The sequence below is a fragment of the Ambystoma mexicanum genome, chromosome 6p (genome assembly GCF_040938575.1).
Source record: "Ambystoma mexicanum isolate Mex_15411 chromosome 6p, UKY_AmexF1_1, whole genome shotgun sequence".
Classification (NCBI taxonomy): domain Eukaryota; kingdom Metazoa; phylum Chordata; class Amphibia; order Caudata; family Ambystomatidae; genus Ambystoma; species Ambystoma mexicanum.
In genome coordinates, this window is record NC_090935.1 from 158,331,808 (window position 1) to 158,345,766 (window position 13,959).

General features: G+C 42.0%; 1 protein-coding gene across 1 annotated transcript in view; it reads left to right on the forward strand.

Annotated features, from left to right (window-relative positions):
- The window catches only part of NOL6 (nucleolar protein 6), a 915,540-nt gene that overhangs the window by 655,954 nt on the left and 245,627 nt on the right, over nt 1-13,959 (forward strand). The window contains exon 22 of the mRNA XM_069626862.1: nt 11,210-11,334. Within this exon, the coding sequence (XP_069482963.1) occupies nt 11,210-11,334 (125 nt within the window). The remainder of the gene's footprint in view (nt 1-11,209; nt 11,335-13,959) is intronic.

The window sequence follows — 13,959 nt, forward strand, 5'->3', positions numbered from 1 at the left end:
GGTGGGGGGAGTAGAGTGTGAATATCCTATTTGGCAGGATGGGGAGAAGGTGTTAGAAGAGGCATACCACATCTCACCCGTCTGTGTCCCACTTCCACTCCCCAAGGACTCCCCAGCTTGGTGATACTCTCTCACTGATCCTCCCCCAGGAACTGGATCCAATAGCGATGGTCGTGTCCTGGCCACCTGGATGACAGATCCCTGGGGACTACAGGTTTCTTACAGTGCATATGTCGGATAAGTATACCCTGCTGCTGCTTTTAATTCCTTTGAAGGGTTAAAATCCCTTCTCCTATGTATCTATGCTCTTATCACACTATTCTCAAAACGGCTTGATCCCCAGTGGGGGGTTCACAACTTCTTACTCCAAGGAGAAGTACTTATATTATACAAAAAGAAGTTTAACAATTCGAAAGTGCCTATCTGAAAGGATATCCTAACTAGCAAACAATAACAAACCATATTCATTAACATATACTTACATTTTATTACTCATATATAGTAAACATTCTCAATAAAAACAGTCATAAAAAATGATCGCATCACATAAAACAATTACAAAAGTAAAAAAGCAACACACGTAGATCTGTATAAGTGGGTCCTAATGGTACGATTTTTCCAAGGTCAATAACAGTGTCAACAATTCACACTCAGATCCTTAAGCCACAGAAGAATCTGGCTGTTTCATATTCTTTGTTGTATTCAAGAGGTTCCCAACTTGCACAAGTTTCTGTCGCTTAGACACACAGAATGTAGGACATTCTTCAGGGGTATAAAATGACTTCTGTGTCGATTGTATTCAAAAAAGCTTGTAACATTGAGGGGATACCCTGCAGGTCAAAAAAGAAGGCACTAATTAATACTGCATCTCTCTATATAGGTCATTTTAATTTAACCATTTAATAACCCTAACCCCCAAGGGTACAAGTATATTATTAATCACCTACCTCTGTCTCGTGGGATAATTGTCCCGGAGTCTCTTAAACCTTTAACTTGGTTTATAAATGGCAGGTTCCAATTGATTGCAGAAATATTGCCTTTGTTTTCCTCTAGCTCCCAACCTAGTGCATAATAGATAATCGTACTTAGAAGTTTCTAATGTCAAAAATGACACCCTACCTCACTTAATAGAAAACATGAGAAAGGGAGAAGTCTTACCCAATATTGTCTGGGTCTTCAATTGCCCGCTTATTGTAAAACACCTACTTGGTGTTGCTGGTCTAAAGACACCCAAAATAGTTCAGGAATAATGCTTGTTGTTGTCTGCAAATAAAACAAACCAGCCACAACATTTGTCAGCTATGCAGGTATATAGAGGTACACCATTCCTAACGTAATGTCCAGAATCCCACTTACTTGCATATGAAAATGGTTTTCTCCACTCTATTCTTCTAATCCTCCCAGTGGAGTAGTATGCAGTACAGGCAAAACCACTCTTCTTAAGGTCGATCCAGCCTGATACAAAACCCAAAAAGATAAAGAGCCCCCACCTCTAGGTTAAATAATTGAATAAGTATTCATTCTGTCTTATGGCCCCTATTTTAAAATAGGCCTCTGAATACTCACATGAGCTTTCCTTTAGTTGTAAGCCACACTTTCTTTAAATGGAACTCCTGTTTACCATCACGAAAATGCTGCAAATGTAAATTCGGCACTTTTTATGACCTCACTCCGTCATCGCGTATGCGTAAAAATTGAAGTCCCAAGTGTGTAATAACCCTGAGGGACATCGGAAAATGGCAAATATCCTCCCAAGTGTCTAGATGCTTTTTTTGAAATAAGCCTGCTTAATTTTATTTAGTTACATAAAATGTTAGATGCCGGAGAATCCTAGTTTACTATTCACATGCAATATTCATAATGGCCTCAATTCCATATCGATCTACCCAGGATGCCAAAAGGAGAAGGACTCCTTAGTATGGGTAGCAGCCTATATTATATGAAGTGTACACCTCACTGGCAGTACTCTGTTACAAATAATTGTATTTTGAATGTTCCAGGAGACTCGAGGTTGGTTAAACAGGTATTCAGTCTTAGGGGATAGTCGAAGTTTCATTATATAGTGCAAGTGTTACCTCATGGAGCATCTACATATAGAACAAATATAGCATCTCTGGTGTGCAAACCAATGGTCTCTACTAATGTATACATACACACTTATCACTACCACCACTTGATCAAATGTATCCCTTATGATGTGATCCCAGGGTATGTGGAGTCATCAATGCCCTGTAACGCTTTATACAACAATTATGCGTGTAATCAAAACAGATGGGAACCGTCCACTATTCCAACATACACTTCATAATGATTGCAGTTCAGTTTCTATTGCCCATTGATGATCCAGCACCTCAAAGTTGTTTTATGCGTTGTGCCATTCCACATTTTCGTTAAGGCCTTGGATATGGCTTTTTGTCCCAAAAATCAATTTTTGTTCCAAATGTAGCAATTTTTTATTGATCTCAAATTTGTGAATGACCTTTAATATGTTTAAATATCACCCATTCGAAATCATTACAACCATGGCTTTTTTTCCAAAAATGTTTTACAAGGGGAGCCTGTTCTACTTTGTTTTTTATGAAACTTTTGTGCTCAATCATTCTTGTCTTACTTTTTCTGTTAGTCTTGCCTATATAGATCTTCCTGCAAAGGCATTTGATTAGGTAAATTACATTACTGGTATTACAGTTTGTATGTTCACCGAGTTTCCACATTTGATCTGAACCCAAATCTACATACTGAGTTTTAGTCGTTTGGGTGCACATTACACAATTGCCACACGGATAGTGACCTAAAACCGGGGGAAGACCCCATAGGTTAGTCTGTTGTTGTTTGCTTTTTTTGTTGACTATATCATTTCTCATGACTAGATTTCATACAGTGGTACTCTTCTTGAATGCTACAAGTGGTCTACCTGCTTCTTTTGTCATGATTTTTTTCCAATTTCTATTGATGATGCTTTTGATTTTGTATGATAGATTACTAAATGGGTTCACAAACACGAGGTGTCTGTTTTGTCTTATCGTCTCCTTGCATTAGTTTGTCTAGTAAAGCTTTGCAATTATTATTAAACGCTCTTTTAGCTGCTTGCTTGACCATGGGTACAGGGTACCCTCGATGTACCAATTTATCAATAAGATTATTCGCTCCTCTTTCATAGGATTTGTTGGTACTGCTGTTCTTTTTCAAGCGCAAACATTGCCCAAATGGCAAGTTATTTTTGCACCTGCTGGGCATGATGGCTGCTAAAGAGCAGTAATGCATTCTTGTCGGTATCTTTAGTATATGGCCTTACCAACAAACTTCGTTGGTCATAATATATACAAATATCTATATAGTGTACTTGTTCATTACTGGTGTCGCTAGTAAATTTCAAATACCTATTTTGTTTGTTCATCCACTTGACAAAAGCTTGTGCTTCTTCCTCATTCCCTTTCCAGATGACGAAAACGTCCTCTATATAGCGTAGCTAACATAAGCCGGTTAGTGGCACAGCGAGTAGAGCGCTCGCTTTGACATTGGTGCAGAGCTTGCTAACGCAGGTTCGAATCCCGGCAGGGCCAAACTCAGCCTTTCATCCTTCCGAGGTCGATAAATGAGCACCACACACCGTGGGTAATAATAAGCAGCGCTCAGATACCTGAGGGTTCGTAGCGCTATATAAATGCCAAATTATTATTATTATACTATATTGTCTTGAAATGGGTTCAAATTGGTGTACACTACTGTTTCTGCGAACATATTGACATATAGATTGGCCACATTGGGAGCCATGGCTGCCCCCATTCCTGTACAATCAATCTGTCATGAACTGAAAAAAGTTATTGATAAGTGCCATTTCAGTGCACCATTTTATGAAGGAATTAGATACAGGATTCTGATCTTCTCTCATAACTAGAGTCTCCTCCACAACCTCTAACGTTGCTAGTTGGGGTATATTGGTATAGAGGGCTTGGATATCTAAGCACATCAATAGATTTTCATTTGGGTAGAATTCATTGCCTTCAATCCTATTGATGGCATCCGTGGTATCTTTTATGTAATTTTTCATATTGGGAATAAAGGGTCTCAAGTAATAGTCCACAAATTTGGAAAGTGGCTTCAACATAGAGTTAACACCAGAGACAATGGGTCTCCCAGGGGGTTTTGTCAGGTTCTTGTGTATCTTAGGGAGACTGTATAATACAGGTTTTCTACCGTTCTCTCTGATCAAGGACTCTCCTTCTTGTTTACTAATCATATGGAGGTCAACTGCTCTAGTCACTTTCTCCTTTCTACGCTCTTATCTTCAGGAGAGGAAAGGCGAGCTGAAGGTGCTTTATCCTCTCCTTTATGCTGTTTGAGCATCCACTCCCTCACAAATCTTCTTTTTCACTCTGGTACATCTTCCTTAATTCTAAAATTGCCAACCTTTTCTGTAATTGTTTTCCTTTATATGTGGCATGCAAATAAGTAGTCATATGCCGCAATATGTTTTTTGACATTGAACCCTCCTGAGGCACGGCACGGCATGAGTGCCTTATGAGTTGTGCCTTGGACCCGTTCCGGATGATTTTTCACTGTCTAGCTCCACAATGTCCTGCACAGATGTAAAAGAGCTGTGTCCCCCATGATGATTGGTTGGTTTCGACCGTTAATACTTACCTGTCCTTTTATTCAATTGTTTATTTTATCAAATATACCACACTGATCAATCAATCACTGTTCATAATCGCAAAAAGAAATTTTTACCTGCTTAGTTTTTTATTTAAAAATGTATGCAATGATATTCTGTTGGCTTCTTCGTTTACACTTTTTATCAAGTTTTATTATCTCGTTCTTTTATTATTAGTATTGTAAGAGTGTCTACTTTTTTATATATTAATTTCTTTTAATTTGTACCCTCCCGATTGACGTCAATCTCTTGATCCAAATGTTCACCAGTCTCCTTAATGTTTTTACTATCATTTTATATTTATCAGTCTAAAAACATAGAGCTTTAAATTGACATTTGTATAACCCCACACGTGCACTCTTTCAATTTTACTGCATACGCCTTCCTTTACTATTTTAGTAAATGTATCCTTTCTCTGTTTCACTCCATTTTGGAATTTGATACGCACTCTTTTGCGGGCCTTGACTCAGGAATCTGTAACGCCCTATTTAGAGTCTTTTTACTTTAGTGTGTACCCTACTGCCCCCGTGGAACCAGAAATCGAGGTATCTACTTCTTCTCTTTACAATACCCCCTCCCAAAAAATTCCTGTTACTTTTTATATGCATTATTTACAACACAAACCCTCCCCCTATTTTTGCCACCTTTGTTGTTTTACTTACATCCGTGCCTCGGCTCCAGTCCCTTAGCATTGACCCTCCCACAACTGAGCAGTTAGTCTTCGATCCATGATGCACCTGCTGGGACCGGATAGGAATTTCATCAAAGGGGGACCTGCCAACCAAATCTTCTTGCACGTGATTCTGCACGCCAATCTCCACAGGAAGCTTTTGAGGTCTTCTGGTTTATGGCGGGAGCAGCTAAGCGTCCGGGAGTCTGGATCTGGCCTAAGTCGATTAGACCATAAACATCCGCACAGCTAACAAAATTTGCTCTAGCACCTTGAAGCGTCTTTTGTGCTCGATGGGATTAAAAATAATGATCTCGGACCAAATAATCCCACAGACTCTAGCAATATTGCAAAGTGCTACTTCTCATTTAATAAAGCAGGGAGACATGACAAACATCGGACTGATGCATGCACACTCACACAGTAGCTTGATTACGTAGCGGTCTTATACCCCAATATGAGTCATCTATGACATTCAGCGTGTCAAAATATAAAACCTAGCCAGGGAAGGGACTGGTTAAGGGAATGTATCTACGTATAGAAAATATACAAATGAATACATCATTGGCTACCCCTTATCTGTAGGGCACGCCTTGAACTAACTCTAAATATGTATAGTACTGATTATAGCAGACAAAATAACGGTGATTATGCAACATTGTTTGTTAGGTTGCCCCTCAAACCCACTGATTGGTTGTCATACTGTCCCAACTTTAGACCTTCGTCTCTTTAGCATCACGTATGGAAATATGAAGCTTAGGTGTTTGAATCCCTTCAGACTACTCCCCTTTTTCCCAATTAGTCCATCATCTCTCATTGATCGGCCATACACCAAAGTCTTCCGTTTGTAGTTGACCTTGCAGCCTGCTCACTGTCCCGGGACATTCAAGGCAGTGTGAGCACACCACTATCTTCGTCTAGGGCTTAATGAATTGCCATTGTTCTCTTCTTCGAAATCACGTGTTAGCAGACCGCACATTTGTCCTTTACGACCTATGTAATTCTATTTGATTAATTTATGCACAGTGCACTTGCTCCTCTTGCCTTCTAGAGACTTGCTCACTCTATCTCATATTAACTTTGCACACTTTTAATTGACCAACAGTTGGCTCCTGCAGATGTTCTCTCCAATCTAGGAGGAATGTCCCACATTCAGAGCTTATCCATGTAACTCCCTTTGTGCTCTGTGCTTATTCCTTAAAATAGCATCCTTAATTCTGGGCCAACCATGACTCATCGCCTGTTCTGCACAATGAGCTATTCTTCTACGTCTCCAGATTCTACAGACTTGGTCTGTCTCTGGGATAGCTTGGTTGAATTCGACACGAGCCATCATCCATTTTCCTATTATGGCCGTCCTTGCCATGTTATATACTCCTCTATGGCAGGACTTTATATGTTTCCTTTCTACCTTGAATTACTACGTATTTCAGGATAGGTATCTATATCTTCTTCATGACATCACTCTACTATTGTCAGATTTCACTTAACGTTCCATGATGTCAGAGGTGCGTGCTGACCACCTTCTGTAGAGGTGGAGCCAAGTACCCCACCAAAAGCTCCGCTCCCATGCTGGCTATATATTTGGAGCCGGAAATTGCAACAAGTGCAGTGCCAGTAAGGATGCCTGTACCGCAGAAAATCATGGAAACGAGGTATCCATTAAGAAAACCTTGTATGCATTCACAAAAAAATAATGGCCTTTTGGATATAAAGTCCCAAAAGAAGTGTGAAAATGAGTGAAAGAGGAGATTGGTGACATCATACGGAGCAGAAGATGACGCACCTGGAAAAGGGACACGCGGTAGAAGAATATAGACATTCTATAAGCTCTGAAGAGAAGATGGTAAAGATGAGCAACATTTCGGGCTCGATATGAAAATGCTCATGCTACAGAAATGCTGAAGAATATGTAAATCAGTTTACACGTGTACAGACGCAGTAACGCAAGTAGGCAAAGTAATCTTAAAACTGTCTATGTAGTGAATAGTTTTGCGGCGATGCACCAATGTATAATAAGTAGGAATGTAAACCACCTGGATATTCCACAGTGCACTTTAAACAAGGCTGAAGCGTTTTCAGTGTGGCATAGATGGAAAATTACTGATGGTGAGAGAGAAATTCAAGAAAAACTTGGCTGGCCCAACACCAAGAAGACGAGGCCACCGTGAGCCTGGGTGTCCATCCAGTAGTAACAATGAGCGTGAGAAAGAAACTTCTGTTTGAAATGGAATGGAAAAAAACTGAAGGCATCAACAGTACATAATTTAATAGAATTAAATGCTGCAAAAGGCTTGAAACTGCGGTCTCCCAGTCACATGGTCAGATCAAAATAGACTTTTGGTCGAGCTACACCGAAACCAAAAGATGCCTGTATTTCTCAAGTGCAGAGAGCCTCTACAAGGCTGAGTTCATCGCCCAATTGACTTGCAGACTGCAAGAGTGATGATAAATGGAAGGCTAATTGGAAGGGGAGGCATAATCACGCCGACCGCCCATGCACCTTGAATGGTAGCCTGCGTGCTGCTAGCGTGTGGAATATTCCAGAGGCGACCGAAGGTGCCAAACCTATGCTAGGGGGCCATGTATTAGAGAGCCCTATAGCTTGTATAACCAATGAAGTGTTGAGTATTAGAGTGACACGAAAGATGATTTGCACTTGGAATGGGATTAGTTGCCCACCTGACAGTAGAGACCCAATCACTTCCCCTGTTAGTATGGAACGTATACTTAGATGTTCCCTGTGATCCTATCACACCCCCAAGTAGGTTTTTGTAGTTTGCCCCGTCACTTATGATGAGTTTTTACTATAAAATGTGTTTTTTATGAAATGCTCAGAGAAATTGAGCGAATGTCGGATGATGTCCCTTGTAACTCCCTGTTTTAGATAACTGCAAATACAGCACTGTTTTGCCAACTTCCTGAGTCAGTTTGATTATTGATGTTAGTTATTTCTGCATCCCCATCCATCTCAAAGTATTGCTACCTCGTTTTAAAGTGTCCTAGATCTATGAGTTAACTTCCATGTAGCATCCTTCTACACTTTCAGTGAGAGAGTTCATTTTGTATGGCTGTCTGAGTGCATACTGTTTCTCATACACTCAATGTGGTATGGGAACAATACAGGGTGTCCCATTTACTGCACTTCTACAACTATTCCAGTATGACAGCGGTGAGGGGGCGGGGACTAGTGTGAAAGCGTCTACCTGCTCCTCTACACTTGCTTCGTGTTTTGGACTACCTGCTTGGTTACCTGTTCTGGCTGGATTACCTGTTCTAGATCTCCTAAGTGACTTGGTGCAGTGTTCTGATTTCCTCGACTTATGGACCCTTTTTCAGGATTTTGTTTGGATCTACCTTTTATTTCTTGGATACCCTCTGGACAGCATTGAACTGCATTAGCTGCACCCTTGTGCCGTTCGGGAATCGGTCCTGAGCGTGTCTTGGACCGTTTGATAGTATTGCGCCCTCATGCCCTTGGGTTAACCTGGACTTCCTGGAATCTCTGCCCGTTGGCATCTATCGTTGTCTATGGACTTGTAAACAGGGGTAGGAGGATTCTACATGTATAAGTGTATATTTCTTCACGCACGGAATCCAGGTCGGACTCGAATACTTGGGGGTGGTGGATTGGAGGTGTTGTTTTGCAAGTATGTATACCTATTGTGTTTCTGGTTTTCTTTTGCAGCTTGATTGTGCAACCTTCTACCTTTTCACCTGAGCCCCTAGCCTGGAGGTATTCTGTAGAACATGAAGGCTGCGCTCTCAGGAGTAAAGACTCCCTAAAGTAGGAGACCCTGTAGTCTTGCTTGTGCCAGAGTAGGGTGTATGACAGTTCCCCTAAACCCCTAGATGGTATTTGTCGGTGAGATCTGCACCTGTGGCTTGTAATTGGGTGAAGGCTAGGATTGTCTGTTGGCCCTGAGGGTGATCTGGGCTCATGAGGGTGGACCAAGCCTGTAATTGGCCTATCTGCCTTCTTGGATGAGTTTTTTCCCCCTTTGGCCCTTCCTGGTGCTATTTATGTAGTGCTGAGGTCTTTGTTGCTTACAGCATGTTACTTTGCAGCAGGTAACGCACAGCGTAAACTTTCAGAATGGTTTGTTCTTGTATTCCCTTTGAGTGTACAGCAAACCAGCAACATTATAACCCTGGCTGACATTATTTTTCCAGGGAGTAATACTTATGAATCTTTTCTTTCTGCATCAGGCTCTCAGCTTTTGGGAGTTTGCAGTCTACATACAATGTAACTGCGGAAGCGCGGCCTACACAAATCTTATGAAGTGATTCCTTCTTGTCAGGTGATGTGGCAACTTTATCAAAATATTCACTCCATCGCTGAATGAAGAGAAACAATTTCCCTTCTAGGTGTCCTTTTCTACAGAAACTCTTTGGGTCTGATCAAACGGGGCTTCAGGCTCTCAATTGGGGAGTGAATGCACCAGTATTGCCCTGCAACGTCTCAGCAGGGTTTTGGGCTGGGTTAAAGTTTTTAGGCTGATATCTCCTAGTGGACTGATGAAGTGGGTAGAGCCTAGAACCCCAAGACCATCCTGTGATGGGGCACTGTGATTGATCTCTACCATGTCATAGGGTCCAAGGTGGAGTGACCAGACGACCTTCCCTATAACTCCCTCAGGCGCAACATGTACTGCTTTGGCATGTCCCCCCACCCCCTGAGTCGGCACCTCGCTGGTCTCAGAACCAGTATTCTTCCTTTCTTCTCCTTCCCCCAGAAGCTCACTGTCTGCAGAGCTCTGGTTCTCTCTAGGCTGGACTATTACTACAGCCTCTTTCTAAATCTGCCTGCTTCTACTCTCCGCCCTCTGCAACTCATCCAGAACCGGACTGCAAGACTTGTCAGTGGCCTCAAGCCCAGGGATCGTATCTCTCCAGGACTGAAATCTCTGCACTGACTCCCAGTGGCTGCGAGGATTAAGTTCAAAACCCTCTGCATTGTCCACAAGGCCTTCTGGAGCCTCTATACCTTCAACTGTCTCTTCCTAAATATCTTCCTTCTCGAGCTCTTCGCTCTTCCGCCTCCAACTCCCTCAGGGTCTGTCGCTTCTCCAAGCAACGAGTTGGTGGTTGATCACTTTCTTCGGGGCCTCCTGGAACAGCCTCCCTGCCCCCCTGAAACTTGAGGAGAACCGTCTCCGGTTCCGAAATCGCCTCAAAACCTTTCTCTTCGCTTCTGCTTTCTCTCCTCTGCTGATTTCCTGGCTGATTTTGAAATTGCACTGGTTTACCTGGCCATCCTCTGATCACGTGCCCAGGACCCCTTCTCCACCAGCCGCACACCTGCATTGCCCTCCTGGCAAACCCCGCAGGGACTGTTTCTGTATCCCTACAGTCCCACCGCTAGCATGTGACACCTGATGCCTGCACTTACCCTTTTACCCTTGCACTTGCCACCTGCTGACAGTACTTTTCTGTTATTTATTCTTTATCCCATGTACTGTACTGTCTCCTCCCTCTTCCCCTCTGCACTGTCTCCTCCCCCCTTCCCATGCACTTGCGCAATCTGAATGACACCTGGCCTAGTAGGATAGTTGTCTTGTCATCCCTCTGTTCCCCCTCCCTTGCCTCGTCGCGCCTTGAAACACTTGTGTATAGGCGCATAATAAATGCCATATCATATCAGTTAAGGGACCTCATGACAAGTGACCTTGTATGGGTTTGGTAGTGTACAAAATCGATCTTCTGTTTCCTCATGGCATTGCCTTCCAGGCCGCATCTCTTTATGGGTATCTGGAGACTTACTCAATGTTTGCCACCTGCTCAGACGACTACTAGCATACAGAGGTTTGAAATGTACTTAACAATGTGCATGCAGCTTCACTACTTACTGACTGGTACTTGTCAAATATTCTCTTTCTCTTAAGATGTGGAGTACGCAGAGATCAGGAATTACTTTATAGCTGCTCGAGCTCATCTCCCTGTAATGTTCATTTGCACTCCCAAAGACAGAAAGGAGTCTGTCTGGACCAAGGAGAAGCCAACTGCACAGGTGACCTAACTGAACATTGATGCCGCCTTCTTTACACTTGGTGATCGTGTTTTCTGCCAAGAGTTTGTCTTACGTTAATTGTGTTGTTAGCCTTTGCAAACCATCAAGATGTAAAATTTGTTTAAAAGTTCTAAACGTGTTGCATGTGCCAATTCCAAATAGACTTTGCTGTGAATTGTTATACAGTGTATATATCATTTATGCAAACAAACGAGTGGGAGTAAGCCACTGGACAGAAAACCGTAACTGCCGCTTTGGTGTGCTATATAGAACATCAACAACAAATTAGGCACTCACCGTACCCTTGGTGGTTAATTTGCACTGCAAATATATGAATTGACCGAACATGCCTCTGGCAGCATTACAGTATATTTATTTTAGGTCGTGCAGTGGTCACTGTGATCTGCAGAGGGAGACTATTAGTAAAGGTTGCAGTGTAGTCTTAAGTGCAACACACAGTCAACCCCTTTCTAGGAGGCTGTATGGGAAAAATAAAACAGTTTAATCGGTAGCTTCCTAAATTATCTTTGAAGCTGGTGTGGTATGTTACAGCGACACATGGCTTAATTTAAGCACCCTTCTAATTAATGGACAAAAACCCAGGTACAAATTCCATATTCTTGATCCTGGAATATGATTAACCAAACTACATTATGTAGAATTAGTATATTTAATATATTGTTCTACTTGTGTATAAACTGGTAGTAAAAACGGAACGTGCATAATTAAATCATTAATTTGACTAATTTATTGTAATGTATTTCGTACAATTCCATATACATTTTCAAACCATGCTAAATAGTCTAAAGAAATTCAGACTTTTATCTGTTCATACTAAATTACTAATAATTTAAACCTCTACATGAGTATACGATGTTATTTGGTCACACGCTCTTGTGTAGTAATATTGATGCATCATTCATGTTTCTCCCAGTAATACTGTCACCGATAACTCAATATGTTTACACAAAACATTCTAAATTTCAACTTCATATAACCCCTCCTATATGTTTATTTCCCTTCACACACTGTTGGAATTTCAAGTTTCAAATTGCGAGTTTCAAATCAGCTGGCGCTGCTCAGCTGAGGAAGCCCTGGTCAGGAGAGTCCGGCGAAAAACCCTAAAGTGAGACATTGGCAAAGGGAGAAGGCTCAGAAAGCTGAAACCAGGAGAGTATACAGACTGGGCAAAGGTACTGAGGCAAGTCTGCACCGCACAGAGTTGGCAAGAGTAAGAGACAGAATGCTAAAGTGGAGAATGAATGTACTGAGAAATGGCTCCTCCCCGAAGGGAGGAAAGGTGGTGAAGTGACCGCAGGCGGGAAGCGGTGGACCGATGGGTCCATAAACACTGACATCACGGTTGAAATGTTAATGGAGAAGGAAGCGAACGGAAGTGCGACAAAGCAACCGTCTTATATATTGCAGGAAAGGCAAGAAGCCATTCTTCCTCAAAGAGAAGCAGGTGCCTGTCCACATAGGACCCTGTGGCGTTGCCCTACAAATCATAGGTAACAGGGGAAAATGGGAGACCGGGATGCGGACAGAAGAGTGAGATGTTGAATACTGGAATGCTCATACTTGTCCAAGTTAAAAGAAAGTGTTGGAAATACACAGAGAGAGTAATAACCGCTACTGAATAGCTCATACTCATCCCAGTCACAAGACAGTATTGCATATATCTAGAGAGAGTAATCATCATTACTGGAATTCTCAAACCCATCCCAATCCAAAGGAAGGATTGGAACTATTGAGAGGGAATAATAATCACTAATGGAATACTCATACACATTCCAGTAAAAGGGGAGCATTGTAACTATCAAGAGAGAGTAATAATGATTGCTGGAACATTCATACTGGCTACAGTATAGACGAGTTAATAAATGGAAGTGAGAAAGAATATTGGTACTTTATAATCTATGGTGATCAGGATGAAAGAGACGTAATAAGACTGGAAGAAAAGGAAAAGTGTTGAGAAAAGAGATACCACAGGAAGAACGAACAAAAGAGAAAGAAGCAAAGCCACGTAAAGGAGCATATTGAGGACTGGAAGAATCCAGTATCTGAACTGTGCAGCCTAATGAGAATGATGACTAAAGAATCATTGTGAATGCTATGCTAATCTGAACTTGGGGAAAGCCCATATAACGAGAGAAGGGAGTCCTTCTACTGTACCTTAGTTCTTATAATAGTGGCAGGGTCAGAACAGACTTGTTTTGCACAGTGGACGGAATCTGATTTAAGACTTGCACCGACTACTGACGAGCACCTGCTAAGATCAGAACAGACATGTGCTTGCCCGCTTGCTGTTCCCAGACCTACCTTCCCTTTCCAGTCAGCCGCACCAGATCTTGGGGGACTTGTGTCTGCTGTACAGCAGTACTGCGTGCCTTGGCGGCTTAAAGGCATCAGGAGACGTTTGACTCGCCTGTTACTTTTGGTTTGTCTTGCATGTCCGGCGAAAAATGATGCAGGTCAACTGACTTGCGACCCTTCCAAGAGGTATTTTCTTCTAATCCCTGATTCGTTGGAGTAAAGCATAAAGCTGAATTAAACCCACAATGCAGTGCTCTCACAACGTAGGGCACTCAGCATATTTCTTTTACGTTTTTCCGAAGTGGTAGG